Source organism: Gymnoscopelus microlampas (assembly GCF_963454915.1).
Source record: "Gymnoscopelus microlampas genome assembly, chromosome: 8".
In the NCBI taxonomy this organism is placed as follows: Eukaryota; Metazoa; Chordata; class Actinopteri; order Myctophiformes; family Myctophidae; genus Gymnoscopelus; species Gymnoscopelus microlampas.
The window spans coordinates 7,728,328-7,745,602 of record NC_139945.1 but is presented as its reverse complement, the minus strand read 5'-3'; the positions used below and the strand labels follow the sequence as shown (position 1 = coordinate 7,745,602).

Here is a 17,275-nt window from a genome sequence, read left to right as displayed (position 1 = left end):
GTCCTCAAAATGATGTGTTATTTTTTTCTCCAAACTTTCTCCACACAAGTTGCACTTGTGAAAGGTTCCACTGCTACTGGGTAAAGGGAAAAAGTGAGTGTTCATAAGTTTGTATTAAACCTACAATAAGATAGAGGTTATAAGAATAATCCTACAATTATTTGCTCAGATCTCAATTTAACAAAGGCATCAACACCATCTATTTGTCTGTCTACAGAAAGCCGCCACCATGAGTACGGACGCAGAGATGGAGCAGTATGGCAAGGCCGCCATTTACCTCCGTAAGCCAGAGAAGGAGAGAATGGAGGCTCAAGCTGCACCCTTTGATGCCAAATCTGCAGCATTTGTGACTGATGCTAAGGAGCTGTATATCAAGTGTAAAATCATAAGTAAGGACGGTGGCAAAGTCACCGTGGAAATACTCGAAACACAGGAGGTACGTAGGTAGAGATGATTTAAAATAAAATAGTGACACAGTACAACTGTAATTGCAAGACATTCTAAAGTTGTGTTTTTATTTTTAGGAAAGAGTTGCAAAGGAGGCTGATGTCACCCCTATGAACCCTCCCAAGTATGACAAAATTGAGGACATGGCCATGATGACCCACCTCACTGAAGCCACTGTCCTGTATAACCTCAAAGACCGTTATGCAGCATGGATGATCTATGTAAGGTTTTCTACATGCTTACAGTACAGTATTAGTTATATAAGTAATATAAGTTATAAGTAATATAAGTTATACGTTATAAGTAATATAAGTTATACGTTATAAGTTATAAGTTATAAGTATAAGTTATATAATCAAGTGAAACCCATGGAAAAACAGTTAACTTGCTTATAAGTTGATGCCACTTGCAAGTTGTGACTAATCACAGCTCTAGTGATCCGTTGTCCCAGATATGTGGCATGCTCAGTGCTATGTTGTGTGATGTTAATGTTCTCTCTCTTCTCCCCTTCAGACCTACTCTGGCTTGTTTTGTGCAACTGTGAACCCCTACAAGTGGCTCCCAGTGTACGACCAGGAGGTTGTAAATGCCTACAGAGGCAAGAAGCGTATTGAGGCTCCACCCCACATCTTCTCTGTCTCTGACAACGCTTATCAGTTCATGCTGATGGGTACGTACTAGTCAGGACAATGTAAAGAATATATAACTATAATGGTTTTGTGCTGTATCCATGACTAAAAGTGTGCTTTACATTTTACAGATAACGAGAACCAGTCTGTCCTGATCACGTAAGTTTCCCATCTACTAGGCATAAAAAATAGAACATTGTACACAAGTTCACTAACTGCATTTCTCTGAATGTATGCATTTATAACCAGTGGAGAATCCGGTGCTGGAAAGACTGTGAACACCAAGCGTGTCATCCAGTACTTTGCAACAGCTAGTTCTGGTGGAGAAAAATGTGCGGCTGATAGCGGTAAAATCAAGGTATATGTACATGTTTTTAACATTAACAAAAAAAAAAGTTTGAACATGAAGCATTTATATACAATATAGCAATTCAATTTAAAATAATTCTGACCAAATTTTAAATATGGCGATGTCTAAAACATTCTAGGGGTCACTGGAGGATCAGATTATTGCAGCCAATCCCTTGCTGGAGTCCTATGGTAATGCCAAGACTATTAGGAATGACAACTCCTCTCGCTTTGTAAGTATAAATAATGACATTTTATGAGAAAACCTGCAATGATTCCACAATGTAGAGTGATGCAACATATGTTGCTATATCAAACAGGGTAAATTCATCAGAATCCATTTCGGCACAACGGGTAAACTGGCCAGTGCTGATATTGAGACATGTAAGTATGAAGTTCACAGATTATATATTATATACTGTATGCTTAAATTAGAGGATTGCTTTTTGAGTTGTGTACAACCCATATAAATGTTATTATTATTATTATTATTATTATTATTTTCATTATGAGTTATGTACAACCCATATAAATGTCATTATTATTATTATTTTTATTATGAGTTATGTACAACCCATATAGATCTGCTGGAGAAGTCTAGAGTGACCTACCAGCTTTCTGCAGAGAGAGGTTACCACATCTTTTTCCAGATGATGACCAACCACAAACCTGAGATTATTGGTAAGTGGAATTACTGATGATGCAGTGAGTACAGGTACATAAATGAATGAATAAAAACACATGTTCACCCTTTTTTAATCCCTTTTAAGAAATGTGTCTGATCACCTCCAACCCTTACGACTTCCCATTGATCAGCATGGGTGTGATCACTGTGGCCAGCATTAATGACAAGGAGGAGCTGGACGCTACTGATGTTAGTGAACATATTTTAATCTTTCTAATACTCACTGTGCACTGCAGTCAGTTGCTCTGCAAAATGTATTTTATAGAGCAGTGGTTGAAAGCACTTTGGAATTGTAGCAGTTGAGGCATTACATTTAGTTTGACTCGGTTCCACAGATACATATTGTGAAAATAGCCGATCTACAGTTTTCACATTTTTTACCTCTTTCTTAGATAATATTCGACAATTTGGCCAATGCTTCCCAATTTGTATAGTATAGTTTGTTGATTACTTTGGACGCAGTAATGGTCTTAAAAGTCCTAAATTGTCACTTCAGAAATGAGCAGATACAATATATACACTTATACTGTATGTTGGATTGTTAACTGTTGAGTTGTACATAGTTTTAACTTATGTTTGTTAATCTAATGTTTAATCTCAATCTTTTGAATACATCAGGATGCTATTGACGTCCTGGGCTTCAACGGTGAGGAAAAACAGTTAATCTACAAGCTCACCGGTGCAGTGATGCATCATGGAGTCTTGAAGTTCAAACAGAAGCAGCGTGAAGAACAGGCAGAACCTGACGGCACGGAGGGTGAGCTGATATTTATTATTATTAATATTATTATTATCACAGAGGGTGAGCTAAATCTTCAACTATGGTTAATGTAAATGAAAATAATGCATACTTTGTCGCAAGTATTGTATTTACTTATATTCAAAATGAACTAAGCTAAATATATTTCCAATATATTTCCATTATTTTATTTATTTATATTATACTGGTTACGGTGGCACGGTGGCGCTGTCTGCAAGTGCTGTCGCCTCACAGCTATAAGTTCCTGGGTTCAATTCCCGCTGGGGGCGTGCATGTCTCTCCTCCGTGTCATCATTGCCCATACTCTAGGTGGGGTTGGCCTTTCTGTATGGAGTTTGCATGTTCTCCCCGTGTACCCCTAGGCTAGACACCCTCACAAAAAACATGCAGTAGTCCTGGTCTCTATACTGCCTCCCCCTGGTCAGTCGGGGCCTGATGGAGGGGAAAGGAACAGGTTGGAATAACGTATTCCTTCCACGCGCTACGTCCTACTGGGCCCAGGTTTACAGCAAAGAAAATTTGCACTGGTTTAAAAAATCGTGGGATAAAAAAGAAAAAAATATATTATACTGTTTAGACTGATGATTATTGGGTTTACCTATCCTAGATTACTATCTCTATGCATTTGACGTATTACCTTGTGTTTACCTTGCTTACTGTATATCGCTCTCTGGATTAAGAGCATCTGCTAAATGCCTAAATTGTAAATTGCAAATTGTATCAACATTTCAGAGGCTGACAAGATCGGCTACCTGTTGGGTATAAACTCAGCAGAGATGCTTAAGGCGTATTGCTACCCCAGAGTGAAAGTCGGAAACGAGTATGTCACTAAGGGACAAACTGTCCCACAGGTGAGTAAGTTACATTATTTCCATGTTCTGATTTCATACACACCTTATATACCATAAGAACACAGCATACCATAAGAACTCTAATATCTTTTTGAGTTGTGTCCAGACTGTCTAAAATCACCTTCTGTAGATAAAATGATCCTCCAACATTATTCAAATTAATTTCTATTTATTTATTTCATAAATGAAGAGCATACAAAATATACCACTCTGCGGAAACATGTGCAGTTCCATGCACCTCTGACATATTATTTTAACAGTATTGTTATACCTGTAAAAAAAAACAAAAAAACATTAGCCTACACATTGTGTATGCAACCATACAAACCCTCCCGCTCACTCAGCTAACACAGGGAAGCTGTCAGAACCTTCCCTAAAACACCCGGGACAGACACTTCTCCCTTCTGGTTTAGAAACTGTGGAACAAACTCCCCATTGCAGTTACTGTAGAACTGCAGACTCACTCCCAATCTTCCGCCGTAATCTGAAGACTCACCTCTTCAGACTCCAGCCTATGCTATCCTTGCCCTAGCCTTGAAAACCTTTCAGGCTTATGCAAAGGCTTAAATGTTATTTAGATAGCATGCTATGTAGATAGATGGCAGGTTCATTTGTAGACCTGGCATCCTATAGATTGTATAGTTTCAATGTACATATTATTGATTTTTTTATTATACTGTGTAGACTGATGATAGTTCTTGGTTTACCTATGATCCTAGATTACTATTGATATGCATTTGATGTATTACCTCGTGTTTTCCTTGCTTACTGTAAATCACTCTGGATTAAGAACATCTGCTAAATGCCCGAATTCTGAATTGTAAATTGTGTAATTCATACCCCTACTAACGTTCCTATTCCCTTAGGTAATGAACTCAGTCGGTGCCTTGGCCAAGTCCATTTATGAGAAGGAGTTCTTGTGGATGGTCATTAGGATCAACGAGATGCTGGACACCAAGCAGCAGAGAAACCATTACATTGGTGTGCTGGACATCGCTGGTTTTGAAATCTTTGATGTAAGTGGCATGGACTTGTTTTAAGTGGGATAATCATTATTTCTGTCTTTAAGAGACTGCAGGCTAATGATATAATGATATCCACCCACAGTTCAACACGCTGGAGCAGCTGTGCATCAACTTCACCAATGAGAAACTGCAACAGTTTTTCAACCACACCATGTTTGTTCTGGAACAAGAAGAGTACAAAAAAGAAGGCATCCCCTGGGATCTCATTGACTTCGGCATGGACCTGGCTGTCTGCATTGAGCTCATTGAGAAGGTATACAATTACTATTATATCATATTAATATATTGTTATATATTACCATGGACTTGGCTGTCTGCATTGAGCTCATTGAGAAGGTATACAATTACTATTATATCATATTAATATATTATTATATATTACCATGGACTTGGCTGTCTGCATTGAGCTCATTGAGAAGTTATATTATTATATTATATAATTATATGTTATCATGGACTTGGCTGTCTGCATTGAGCTCACTGAGAAGGTGTACAATTATTTTGTGCTTTAATGGACATGATGTTAATTTTGTTTTTATTTATGGTGATTTGTCTCTTTTGTCTCCTTTAAAAAGCCCTTGGGCATCTTCTCCATCCTTGAAGAGGAGTGCATGTTCCCAAAGGCTTCAGACAAAACTTTCAACGACAAGTTGCATGGCACACATCTGGGAAAGAATAAGGCCTTTGAGAAGCCCAAGCCTGCCAAAGGCAAGGGTGAGGCCCACTTCTCCCTGGTTCACTACGCTGGAACGGTGGACTACAGGTAGAGCATTAGGTGCCATACTAAGTAAAATGAAATTGTGCCCTGGCTTAGGTATTGCTACATTTACCAAGCTTTATGACTCTATGGTGTCTTTCATTTTATTTTATGCAGCAGGTTTTGGGGGTTTTGAGTAGAGCTTTGAGGTGTTTTCTCGGGGTACACAAGTATACCACTAAGTTGGCCATTGAAGGTGACACAGGAAAGCTGCCTGACAAGGCAGAGATGTGAAATGATCAGACTGTGAACCGCCTTAAACAACTGACAGAAGAGAGGCTAACAAAAATGATATTTAATTGGAATAGGCCTAGAAGATGTAATCATCCATGGATAAGAGAGGTCTCTTAAATTTTTTTCACTTTCTGATTTAAATGTATATTTTATGAATAACCTTCATTGTAATATCAATACGGTCAAACATAAATTGTCAATGTTACAATTTATAGGAGCAATGGAGGCTGGAGGGAGGACATTTGGAAAAAAGCAAAGTAAAAATATTGTGTGTTCTTTTTGACCTGGGAGTTGTGGAGAATGAGTTTCATTTTGTTTTTCAATGTCCACTGTACAATGATATATGACATTATTTATTTGAAAAAATGCAGGATAAGATTCCAGATTAGTTAGTTAGTTAAGGCATGGCAGTTGCATTGGAGAACGATGTATCCTAACTCACATCCTGGACAATCAATATGTTTATGTATTCTGTTTGTGGTCTATCTATCTATCTATCTATCTATCTATCTATCTGTCTGTCTGTCTGTCTGTCTGTCTGTCTGTCTGTCTGTCTGTCTGTCTGTCTGTCTATCTGTATCTATCTATCTGTCTGTCTGTCTGTCTGTCTGTCTGTCTGTCTGTCTGTCTGTCTGTCTGTCTGTCTGTCTGTCTGTCTGTCTGTCTGTCTGTCTGTCTGTGTCTATCTGTATCTATCTATCTATCTATCTATCTATCTATCTATCTATCTATCTATCTATCTATCTATCTATCTATCTATCTATCTACAGCATCACAGGATGGCTTGAGAAGAATAAGGACCCCCTTAACGACTCTGTCATTCAGCTGTTCCAAAAGTCTTCAGTTAAACTGCTGGCTGTGTTCTATCCCCCACCTGAGCCTGAAGGTATGTTTATTAATCTCTGTTGGCACCAGTGTTTCACTCCCCATGAATACTTGTCTCAGCTCTGCTTGTTTTTGACCTTTTTGTTAGACCATTTTGTTTTTGATATTTTTCTCCTCAGTGGCTGGAGCAAAGGGAGGCAAGAAGAAGGGTGGTTCCATGCAGACTGTGTCTAGTGCTTTCAGGGTAAGAATATTTATTCATTATTATAAATATTATATTCCTGTAAGAATGAAGCATTATTATTATCAACATTATATCCACATAGGAAATAGGCATGTCTTTTCAGTTGGAATTAAACAATTTCTGTATCACAAGTTGTGAGCTTGTAGATCAGCTATTGTTGAATAGCTGAAGTTTAAAATAGGGCTTAAGTGGTTAATGTTTTAGAACAATCTAAATATGTAAAGTAACTAGTTAGTATCTAAAGTGTTCAAGTAATTGTAGAGGAGGAAAAGGAAGAATATTGTATGACCTTTTACTAATAATAAGCCAACTTGGCTCTTTTATGTCTCAATAGGCGAACTTGGGGGTGCTGATGACCAACTTGAGGAGCACTCATCCTCACTTTGTGCGCTGCCTCATTCCCAACGAGTCCAAGACTCCAGGTAAACACAGAAAGTAACTAGAAAAAGTCTTCCTCGAAGCATAGGCCTCCGCCAGGTCACGTAGGTTATTGTGGGCCAGCAATGTTTGGAATTCGCCAATCAGGATGGAATATGAAAAATCGGACGGAACCATCTTGATCACTTGACTCTAGGGATAATGTGTACCAATTTGCATGATGTTTGGACAAAATTTGTGTGAGTAATATAAAAAAGAAAAGTGTTGAAAAAAGCGGCCTCCTGCGGCACTATCATAGGGCAATGTTAAAAGGGTGGCACTTGTTCCTCAACGTAGTGCGAATGTATATGCAAAGTTGAAACAGATCAGTCTTGATCACATGACTATAGAGATCATGTGTACCGGTTTGCGTGAAATTTGGATAAAATCTGAAGGCTTAATATCAAAAAATGCGCTATAAAAGGCAAATGTGAAACATGCAGGGCAAAGGTTTTTTCCTTGCCTTCTAGGGAGTGTACATACAAAGTTTTACACAGATCGGTGCAGTTATGGGTAAAAACAGGAATCGGCCTGTTATAGCGCCACAATTAGGCTGATTTGAAAAGTTTCAAGTGGCATTTCTTCCTCGACCTAATGGAAATGTGTTTGCAAAATTTAGAGGAAATTGCATGCTGTGTTTATGATTTGAGGCATTTTGTTCAAAAATGAGACTCCTGCAAACTTTGGAAGCCAATTTTAGCCAATCAGGATGGAATATGAAAAATATGAAAGTTTCGTTTAATGACTATAGAGATACTGTGTACCGATTTTCAGGATTTTTGGACAAAATCTGTAGGAGAACTGTCAAAAAATGTGTTTTGCACAAATCGGCGCTATAAAAGGCCCATGTGAAACATTTGGGGCAGAGGTTCTGTTGTGGCATCCAGGGAGTGTGTGTGCACAGTTTTGCTGCGATCAAGCCAACGTTGCCAGAGATTAGCTGTACAGAGACAGAATGACACACACACACACACACACACACACACACACACACACACACACACACACACACACACACACACACACACACACACACACACACACACACACACACACACACACACACACACACACACACAGAGCCAAAAATGTAAACAATGATTGTGAGGTGGTCATTTTAATAGAACTTTGTCCAGTGTGTAACTATTCTGTCCATAATAATAATGGAGCAACATCTTTACAGGCCTGATGGAGAACTTCCTGGTGATCCACCAACTGAGGTGTAACGGTGTGCTGGAGGGCATCAGAATCTGTAGAAAGGGCTTCCCCAGCAGAATCCCATATGCTGACTTCAAGCAGAGGTATTCATTCTTTTTTCCAGCAGCTTTTAGTTCCACACCTACTAACTGGAGACACGCAAAATGACCATGAACTTCTGCAAAACAGGTACAAAGTACTGAATGCTAGCGCATGTCCTGATGGCGCATTCATGGACAACAAGAAAGCCTCTGAGAAGCTGCTTGGGTCCATTGACGTTCCCGTTGATGAGTACAAGTTTGGACACACCAAGGTAAACACACTGTGAACCTGGTTTAACATTATCAAGAGAGGACTAAAAGTTGATGTTACAGTTGTTCAGTTACAGTGTTTGTAACATTGTCTTCAGGTGTTCTTCAAAGCTGGTCTGCTGGGTACACTGGAGGAGATGCGAGATGAAAAGCTGTTTGCTCTGGTCACCATGACTCAGGCTCTTGCACGAGCTTACATCATGAGAAGAGAGTTTGTCAAGATGATGGCAAGAAGGTACTTTGAAAACATCATTTATTTAGTATCATTTGTAAGTCAGCTTTTTCGTTACTGTTCAACATTATTTTGTTATAGTGTCAAATCACTATAATAAAAGCTTTAGGTGGCAAGGAAAAACTTCCCTTAAACGGGGGAAAGAACCTTGAGCAGAACCATGCTCTAGACTGGGTGTCCATCTGACTTTACCTTGTCAGAGGGAGGACAACAACTATAATACCAACAGCAATAATAACGACAACAATAACAGCTATAATGACACAATAAATGCAGCTATAATAACAACCTGCAAGGAAACCCTCGATCTGCCGCTCGGGGTCCACAAGTTGATTGTACATCAGTATGAAACTACGGTGAACCAAAAGTTATATGCGATACCAAGAGTCAAAGAGTGTGGCAAGAGTTATTTTATATTCACAGGTATTTCTCTTGGAATGAGTGTGTCAGGCAGTCTCATTCTAAAGTCTCCTATGAGAACAGTGTGAAAATACTAAGAAAATACTAATACTAATTTAAGGTTGTTTTCAGTGGTTTCGTATTTTGTGAGTTCATGTGACGTGCTGCGTACTATGTAATTTATTTGTGCTATGTAATTGTATTAGACTATTTATTTTTATTTATGTTGCAGGACCACATTGGAAACAAGTGTTTCATTACGCTTTTATGTGTATATCCTGGGTTTAAATTATATTGTGATCAAATCAATCATGACTCATGATACACTTCAACTGTGTTCCCACAGAGAAGCCATTTTCACCATCCAGTTCAACGTGCGCTCATTCTGCAATGTGAAAAACTGGCCATGGATGACGCTGTACTTCAAGATCAAGCCTCTCCTGCAGAGCGCTGAGACTGAGAAGGAACTGGCCAACATGAAGGAGAACTATGAAAAGATGACAACTGACCTGGCTGCTGCCCTGGCCAAGAAGAAGGATCTAGAGGAGAAGATGGTGGCTCTGATACAGGAGAAAAATAACCTCCTGCTGTCATCAGCATCAGTAAGTAGTCTACACTGGACATGGTACAATTCCCTCCCTCAGATCACAAAGCTGTGCTTTTTCATGCTCCCTAAGAGTCTGTACTCCCCAACAGGCAACTGCAAAAGTATATCTTGACCAGAACAAATGCTGATATCTTTCCTCCCTTTTTTTCCCTTGACCACAAGGGAGATGAAGCATTGAATGATGCTGAGGAGAGATGTGAGGGTCTTATTAAAAGTAAGATCCAGTTGGAGGCAAAGCTCAAAGAGACGACTGAGAGACTGGAGGATGAGGAGGAGATCAATGCTGAACTGACCGCCAAGAAGAGGAAGCTGGAGGATGAATGCTCTGAGCTCAAGAAGGACATTGATGACCTGGAGCTCACCTTGGCCAAAGTGGAGAAGGAGAAACACGCCACTGAAAACAAGGTATAGATTATACACTCTAGATTCAAGATTATACACTTTAGCCGTCTTATCAAGTCATAGTACACTAATGATCCATTCCAATCCTAATTGGACCTCCCCCCCACAAAAGGAACCCTGAGAGTCCCTGGATTCCACTCTTTTAGAACCACTGATCCATTCCATGACGAAAAATTATGTTCTGCTTATATCAGGTGAAGAACCTGACCGAGGAGATGGCCTCTCAGGATGAGGGACTTGCTAAGCTGACCAAGGAGAAAAAAGCCCTCCAAGAGGCACATCAGCAGACCCTGGATGACCTGCAGGCAGAGGAAGACAAAGTCAACACTCTGACCAAGGCCAAGACCAAGCTGGAGCAGCAAGTTGACGATGTGAGTTTTACCAAAGTGAATCGGATGTTTTGAAGACATTATGTTTTTTGTTGTTTGTTTCACTGAATTATTCATTTTTTTTTATTTTTTATTATTGTGCAGCTGGAGGGTTCCCTGGAGCAAGAGAAGAAGCTCCGCATGGACCTTGAGAGAACAAAGAGAAAGTTTGAGGGTGATCTGAAACTGGCCCAGGAATCCATCATGGACCTGGAGAATGACAAGCAACAGTCTGACGAGAAGATAAAGAAGTAATGTGGACAAACAATATGAATGATTAATAATACAAATAAAAATTCATATTAATAATAATAACAATATTAAATGTCATGAAGAGAAACCACATGCAGAATGACACTAAAATATGATGTGCTGTATTCCACAGGAAGGACTTTGAAGTAAGCCAACTTCTGAGTAAGATTGAGGATGAACAATCTTTGGGGGCTCAGCTGCAGAAGAAGATCAAAGAACTCCAGGTATTTTTATTTTCCGTAAAATCATTAACACATTTAGACCTGAGGCCGATTCAAAAAAAGCCTTCTAAATCCTGACCAAAGTTTTATGAAAAACTTCATATATTTATTAAAAGATTACAACAAATGTATATTGCTATACTTTATATATTGTATATACTGTACATCAAAAGGAGTTCCCGCCCTGAAAGGTATATTTACATAATAGGGGTTCCCGCCCAAAATGGGTTAATGATAAATAAGAGTGAATTATTACTTTCAGATGTTAATCCAACATCATTCATTTTAAAGGCTCGTATTGAAGAACTGGAAGAAGAGATCGAGGCAGAGCGTGCTGCTCGTGCCAAGGTTGAGAAGCAGAGAGCTGATCTCTCCAGGGAACTTGAGGAGATCAGTGAGAGGCTGGAGGAGGCTGGTGGAGCCACCGCTGCTCAGATCGAGATGAACAAGAAGCGTGAGGCTGAGTTCCAGAAGCTGCGTCGTGACCTTGAAGAGTCCACCCTGCAGCATGAAGCCACTGCCTCTGCTCTCCGCAAGAAACAGGCTGACAGCGTTGCTGAACTGGGTGAACAGATCGACAACCTCCAGAGAGTCAAGCAGAAACTGGAGAAGGAGAAGAGCGAATACAAGATGGAGATCGATGACCTCTCCAGCAACATGGAAGCTGTTTCTAAGGCAAAGGTATGATGGAATGCCTGTGGATAATATCATTATTGAGGTAATACTTGTTGAATGAACCAATCAGGAAAATAAGAGGTAATACATGTAGGTTTGTTCAATGATTGAATATGTCCAATGATCATTTCCAGGGAAATCTTGAGAAGATGTGCCGCACCCTTGAAGACCAACTTGGTGAAATCAAGGCCAAGAGTGATGAGAACGTTCGCCAGATCAATGATGTTGGAGCTCAGAGAGCAAGACTGTTGACAGAGAACGGTAAATGTTCATCTTAAAGTCTACTTTATATACATGGTTTGTCGATGGTACTTGAGCAAATTGACCATAATTAGAGATAATGCTTTGATTAGCAGTTATCTCGGGACTCTGTTGTTTGAAATGTTTGAAACAAATGTAAAAAATTCTAACCAGGTGAGTTTGGTCGTCAACTGGAGGAGAAAGAAGCGCTTGTCTCACAGCTCACCAGAGGCAAGCAGGCATTCACCCAGCAGATTGAGGAGTTGAAGAGAGTTGTTGAAGAGGAAGTGAAGGTGAGAAATATTTTTTTTTCTTTTTTTTTACAAATACGCCAAGTTTCATTCAGCCGACATTATTTTGGCCATTTTCTTTTGACAGGCAAAGAATGCCCTTGCTCATGCTGTGCAATCAGCTCGCCATGACTGTGACCTTCTGAGGGAGCAGTTTGAGGAGGAGCAGGAGGCCAAGGCGGAGCTGCAGCGTGGAATGTCCAAGGCCAACGCTGAGGTGTGTCAGTGGAGGAGCAAGTATGAGACTGATGCTGTCCAACGCACTGAGGAGCTGGAGGAAGCTAAGTAAGTGATCAGTGTTTTAAACCAGTGTTTCTCAAACATTGGGGCGTCAAGGACCCCAAAATGATATATATTTGACCACCCTCTGCAAAGGTTTTGTGCCAAGGACCCCCAGAAGAGAAGCTTTATGTTAAAACAAAATTATAAAAAATGTCCAAACGTTTTTGATATTTTTCAAAAACAAAACAGCAGAAAATAGCAGATATACAATTACATCTGGGATAGAGTGGTTGAAATGATCTTGATGCTACATTAACTACGTTTGTTAGGGACCCCCTGGACCCCCCCCGCAGACCCCAATTTGAGAACCAATGTTTTACACTGTCAGGTACCACTAACTATGCAAAATATTGCCCGCAATAATTTGATTCCATTTAACACTGATCAACAGGAAGAAGCTAGCCCAGCGTCTTCAGGAAGCTGAGGAGCAAATCGAGGCTGTGAATTCCAAGTGTGCCTCTCTGGAGAAGACCAAACAGAGACTCCAGGGTGAAGTGGAAGACCTCATGATTGATGTGGAGAGGGCCAATGGTTTGGCTGCCAACCTTGACAAGAAACAGAGGAACTTCGATAAGGTGCTTTGACATTCATTAGTTTAAAACAAAAATAATCCTTGCCCCCTTAAAGTGGGGTAAATGACACATTTCATTACAAATGCTGTGCAGGTCTTGGCAGAATGGAAGCAGAAGTTTGAAGAGGGCCAGGCAGAACTGGAAGGAGCTCAGAAAGAAGCTCGTTCTCTCAGCACTGAGATGTTTAAGTTGAAGAACTCCTACGAGGAGTCTCTGGACCAACTGGAGACCATGAAGCGTGAGAATAAGAACCTGCAACGTGAGTCTTTCTCATCATTCTTTTAACAACTGTTTAAAATGTTGCTTCAATATTTTTTGCATATTTCTTTTGAGCCAAAAGCTGGTGTTGTTAATGGGTCAAAAGGTCATCATTTTGCTTTTAAAATTATTTAAATATTCAAGATTAATTGTGGATATAGGCTACACTAACTTTATTCAATTGCAAATACAGAATACTTGTTGACTGAAATTCATTCATTATGTTCAATCAACTGCAGAGGAGATCTCAGACCTGACAGAACAGATTGGTGAGACTGGAAAGAGCATCCATGAGCTGGAGAAGTCCAAGAAACAAGTGGAGACAGAGAAGTCAGAGATCCAGACAGCCCTGGAGGAAGCCGAGGTAAAACTGCAGAAGAATGCAATTGTCTATAGTGTAGAACCCCCACAGAAGTGGTTCTGAGAGAGCTAGCTCTCTTAGCATTGCCTGTTGTGTAACGGACTGGTGAGTTGGCAGTCTGGGTTTGATCCCAGCTGAGGGCGTTGTGCTATTCGTTACATGGAACATTAAGCACAAGGATGCGCTCGGACTCGAACAGGGGGTATTGTAGCGACCCCACAAAAGTGGGCTAGCCATAACTTACTCCTCTGAGCGAGCTAGCTCTCATAGCACTGCCTGTTGCGTGCTGGATTGGTGAGTGTTTGATCAAGGTTTGATCCCAGCTTAGGGCTTTGTGCTATTTGCTACAATGTTTTACGCTTTATTTTTTATTTAATATTTCTTTCAATACGTTTTATTTTCAAACAGTATAGCAGTATTGATCTTACATTTTGATCCTGTGTTACATTTCAGGGTACTCTGGAGCATGAGGAGTCCAAGATTCTTCGTGTGCAGCTGGAGCTCAACCAGATCAAGGGTGAGGTCGACAGGAAGCTGGCCGAGAAGGATGAGGAGATGGAGCAGATCAAGAGGAACAGCCAGAGAGTGATTGACTCCATGCAGGGCACTCTGGACTCTGAGGTCAGGAGCAGAAATGATGCCCTGAGGATCAAGAAGAAGATGGAGGGAGACCTGAATGAGATGGAGGTACAGCTGAGCCACGCCAACCGCCAGGCTGCTGAGGCCCAGAAGCAGCTGAGGAACGTCCAGGGACAGCTTAAGGTGCAAAGCATAGTATTTAGTAGATAGACACATATTACAATAGTGGAGCTGCTCTGAAAAAAAATAGTCACATTCTGATGTTTCTCCTCACCAGTTCAAATGTGATTTATTTTAGGATGCCCAACTGCACCTTGATGATGCTCTCAGAGCTCAAGAAGATCTGAAGGAACAAGCTTCCATGGTGGAGCGTAGGAATGGCCTCATGGTTGCTGAGATTGAGGAGCTGAGAGTGGCTCTGGAACAGACAGAGAGAGGCCGCAAAGTGGCTGAGCAAGAACTGGTAGATGCTAGTGAGCGAGGTGGACTGTTGCACTCTCAGGTAAGTCAACGAGAAGCTCTCAACATCAAATATTTGACATTCAAGTCATGCATACCTAAATCTGAATCTTAATTTTAGAACACAAGCCTTTTGAACACCAAGAAGAAGCTCGAGTCTGACCTGATCCAGGTCCAAGGTGAAGTCGACGACAGCGTTCAAGAAGCAAGGAATGCTGAGGAGAAGGCCAAGAAAGCCATCACTGATGTAAGTCACGACGTTGTGACGTTCTTGGACAAGTGTGTTGTGTGATGCAGCGCCATGGAGACCAAGAAAAAACATCCTTGCTGCACATTAAAGTATTTTTTATCTTATACAAAAATGCCTTTCCAGGCTGCTATGATGGCCGAGGAGCTTAAGAAGGAACAGGACACCAGTTCTCACCTGGAGAGGATGAAGAAGAACCTGGAGGTCACAGTCAAGGACCTGCAGCACCGTCTAGATGAGGCTGAGAACCTGGCTATGAAGGGAGGCAAGAAGCAGCTCCAGAAACTGGAGTCTAGGGTAAGATGTAATTTACTTCAACACAGGTTATAGTCATGGACGATGAAATAACATGAAATAACCTCATAATGTATATTTCAACTTTGAAGGTGCGTGAGCTGGAGGCAGAGGTTGATGGTGCACAGAGAGGTGGAGCAGATGCTATTAAAGGTGTCCGCAAGTACGAGAGGAGAGTGAAGGAGCTGACATACCAGGTACTGTATCATGTTCACTTAAATAACCATCATGCCTCTGACAAAATCAATAGATTCATGAACATACAACTAATGCAAAAAAATCACTCTGACTGTAGACTGAAGAGGACAAGAAGAATCTTGGCAGGCTTCAGGATCTGGTAGACAAACTGCAGCTGAAGGTGAAGGGCTACAAGAGGCAGGCTGAAGAAGCGGTAAGACAAATATACATATTGATGAATTTTCACTTGTGGCTGCCATGGGCATATTACCGTTTGTCATAAGGAATAATAGGAATCAGTTATGTAAAACTGACCAACAGCAGAGCATGTTTCAGTGTCCATCTCGCTGCTTTCCATGAGTGGCACATGGAATCTCTAGATTGCTGTGCTTCTGCATATGGCATCCGCACCATGGGGAAGCTGTGGAAACTCTGACCTGTTACTTTAACACGGGTGTTGAAAAGAAAGGCAAGCTGTTCCACCACAATGCACACGTGCTGCAGATGCAGGCAGTGTGTTTCAGACAAAATATTAAGAATTTCCAAAATGGACTACAGAATGCGATATTTTGTTTCCTCTAAGCTGGAATTTTTCGCTTGGGGTGCCGAACAAGGACAATGAGAACCTGTCCATACTCATGTGTGTGGTCCCAAGGCACTCATGAACATGCCACATGGGCTACTGCATTAGCCACAACCACACTTTACAATTTCCTGAGAATTTGGAATATAATTGCAAGATGCTCTTTTCAAATATTGTGGCTTTGAACCATCTCTATCATATTGTAGGAGGAAGCAGCCAACACTCACCTGTCCAAGTGCAGAAAGGTTCAGCATGAGCTGGAGGAGGCTGAAGAGCGTGCTGACATTGCTGAATCCCAGGTCAACAAGATGAGAGCTAAAAGTCGTGACTCCAAGGTAATACCTGTTCAATATGAAGGTTCATTATGTTGACTATCTTAAACTAAGATTTAACTAAAGATTCATATTGAATATCTAAAATGATATTCCTACTTTTACAGGGAAAAGAAGCTGCTGAATAAGTGCTCCAATTCAAGTCACCATAAAAAGTCATAAAATATGACCCATTGTATTCAAAAACTCATAAAATATGAACCATTGTATTCAATAAAGGTGGCAACAAAATAATTGTGTTGTTTCTTGTATTCATTACTTCGTCAATCACAAAATTATTGTCAGGTTTGTCAGAGTATTATGGTTCCAACTCACGTGTCCACTATATACTAAGTTGTAAACTCATTGCAAAGATAAATAACGTGTAATTCATCTTAGACGTTTCCAATGCAAATCACAGGATGTTTTTTAAGTGCCAAGACCTTGTCAGCATGCTCATTAAAATGGTGCTCCTTAGACACTTAAGCAATATTACACGAGAGGGTGTGCTTTACCGTCATTATTGGCACGCCAGTGATGCGGTCAGGAACGAGGCGGAGCCGAGTTCCTTAAGCATCACTGAAGTGCCAATAATGTAGGTACACAGTTACCAACAGAACACATCCAAATGTATTCATATTGTGGGGCAATCATAATAAAAATGTCATTAATGTGATTAGGCCCGTGCTATCATGCTGGTTTGAATCACGGCTAGATAGCTATTTCAACCAATCAG

The 17,275-nt window shown here is 40.5% G+C and overlaps 1 protein-coding gene across 1 annotated transcript; it reads left to right on the top strand.

Annotated features, from left to right (window-relative positions):
- The first annotated feature begins 223 nt into the window (after window positions 1-223).
- LOC311050687 (myosin heavy chain, fast skeletal muscle-like) lies at window positions 224-16,818 on the top strand. Its single transcript, XM_084064773.1, has 40 exons — window positions 224-440; window positions 532-668; window positions 961-1,117; window positions 1,208-1,235; window positions 1,326-1,434; window positions 1,565-1,657; window positions 1,745-1,808; window positions 2,007-2,105; window positions 2,195-2,298; window positions 2,728-2,866; window positions 3,602-3,720; window positions 4,587-4,736; window positions 4,828-4,998; window positions 5,321-5,508; window positions 6,507-6,622; window positions 6,741-6,805; window positions 7,140-7,227; window positions 8,406-8,523; window positions 8,609-8,732; window positions 8,829-8,965; window positions 9,708-9,963; window positions 10,131-10,373; window positions 10,565-10,741; window positions 10,844-10,989; window positions 11,124-11,214; window positions 11,503-11,892; window positions 12,021-12,147; window positions 12,301-12,419; window positions 12,505-12,701; window positions 13,090-13,273; window positions 13,364-13,529; window positions 13,768-13,892; window positions 14,343-14,651; window positions 14,767-14,970; window positions 15,049-15,174; window positions 15,301-15,471; window positions 15,561-15,665; window positions 15,764-15,859; window positions 16,435-16,563; window positions 16,668-16,818. Exons 1-40 carry the CDS (start codon window positions 230-232, stop codon window positions 16,686-16,688), a joined length of 5,799 nt encoding a protein of 1,932 aa, XP_083920899.1. The 5' UTR covers window positions 224-229; the 3' UTR covers window positions 16,689-16,818.
- Window positions 16,819-17,275: the final 457 nt, after the last annotated feature.

What these genes read in the sequence shown, in the direction of transcription:
- LOC311050687 (XM_084064773.1), top strand. Translation starts at nt 230, where the DNA reads ATGAGTACGGACGCAGAGATGGAGCAGTATGGCAAGGCCGCCATTTAC. An exon ending in ATGCAGCATGGATGATCTAT is followed by an intron (nt 669 to 960) that starts GTAAGGTTTTCT and finishes TCTCCCCTTCAG; the next exon opens with ACCTACTCTGGCTTGTTTTG. An exon ending in AGGAGCTGGACGCTACTGAT is followed by an intron (nt 2,299 to 2,727) that starts GTTAGTGAACAT and finishes TGAATACATCAG; the next exon opens with GATGCTATTGACGTCCTGGG.